At 35.2% G+C, this 1,212-nt stretch overlaps 1 protein-coding gene across 3 annotated transcripts in view; it reads left to right on the top strand.

Moving 5' to 3' along the window:
• The window catches only part of LOC114073739 (sodium channel protein type 3 subunit alpha), a 70,414-nt gene extending 69,467 nt beyond the window's left edge, over window positions 1-947 (top strand). For 2 of the 3 annotated variants that reach the window (XM_027911495.1, XM_027911496.1), the window contains exon 29: window positions 167-947. Coding sequence is in view for 1 of the 3 variants with exons in the window: in XM_027911497.1 (XP_027767298.1) it covers window positions 1-151 (151 nt within the window). In the remaining 2 variants the exon portion in view is untranslated. The other variant, XM_027911497.1, reaches the window with a different exon arrangement.
• Window positions 948-1,212: the final 265 nt, after the last annotated feature.

Raw genomic sequence — 1,212 nt, 5'->3', positions numbered from 1 at the left:
GGTGTTCATTATCCTTTTCACTGGAGAATTTGTGCTGAAACTGATTTCACTTCGACATTACTACTTCACTATAGGCTGGAATATTTTTGATTTTGTCGTCGTCATTCTCTCCATAGTAGGTAAGAGCAATTCCCTTTCTAGAAATAACTAGTGGAAGGAATAGAGGGAGCATTTGTTTCAAGAATGTTACGATACTGGAGATGAAATTTTCTGTTTCCTTGTTGACTTACATGTTGATTCATATCTTCATACTTTATGGCATACAATATATGAAATGTTGCATATAAGATTTTTATCTTTCCCATTAGATTTACTGTCACTTTCCATAGCAAAAGACACAAAGGAACTGTTTGGCACATTAGATTAACATGCACAAATATAAAGAGTAGTATTCAGTGATATACACAAACTAACCCCAGATTTGCTTTCAGTACGAAAACTGGAAACTATGTGAAAGAGGTGAGATTTTTCTTTACTTCTGCTGAGATCTTGGTAAAGAGATTTCTGTCAGTTAAAAGCTAATGACTCTCCATGGTGCAAATGAGGCATGTGACAAAACTTTATTCTTAAAGAGTGATATATCTGAGAGATTTGCTGATACAGCGTAGATCTGTTAAAAAATCATTGATTTGCAAAAATTAGGCCAACATTATCCTTCATAAAAGACAGTGGTTATAGGCTCACCATCAAGAATTAAATGTATTTAAGACATAAATTTCCCTTTCCCAATAGACTTTCTTTTACTTATTTCCCTTCTCTGAGATAGCATTTCAACATGAGGAAGATGCTTCCACCTTAATAACAGCTTTCAATAAAATGTAATAACTGCTATAATGTTTTACTATAACATAGACTCCCTATACTGATTGTTTTGGAGATAGCAATACATAAATCTTTCTATAGGTAATGAATAAATTTAAAATTGATGTAATTATTTACTTTTTTTTCTCTAGGTATGTTCTTAGCTGAGATGATTGAGAAGTACTTCGTGTCCCCCACTTTGTTCAGAGTCATCCGACTTGCCAGAATCGGTCGAATCCTGCGCCTCATTAAAGGTGCCAAGGGAATCCGCACTCTGCTTTTTGCTTTGATGATGTCTCTTCCTGCTCTGTTCAACATTGGTCTGCTGCTCTTCCTGGTCATGTTCATCTATGCCATATTTGGCATGTCCAACTTTGCCTATGTTAAGAGGGAAGTTGGGATCGATGACAT

Source organism: Empidonax traillii, unplaced genomic scaffold (genome assembly GCF_003031625.1).
Source record: "Empidonax traillii isolate 1590-97213 ecotype Southwest subspecies unplaced genomic scaffold, ASM303162v1 scaffold33:size3420811, whole genome shotgun sequence".
NCBI classification, from domain to species: domain Eukaryota; kingdom Metazoa; phylum Chordata; class Aves; order Passeriformes; family Tyrannidae; genus Empidonax; species Empidonax traillii.
This window is presented reverse-complemented; position numbering and strand designations above follow the sequence as displayed.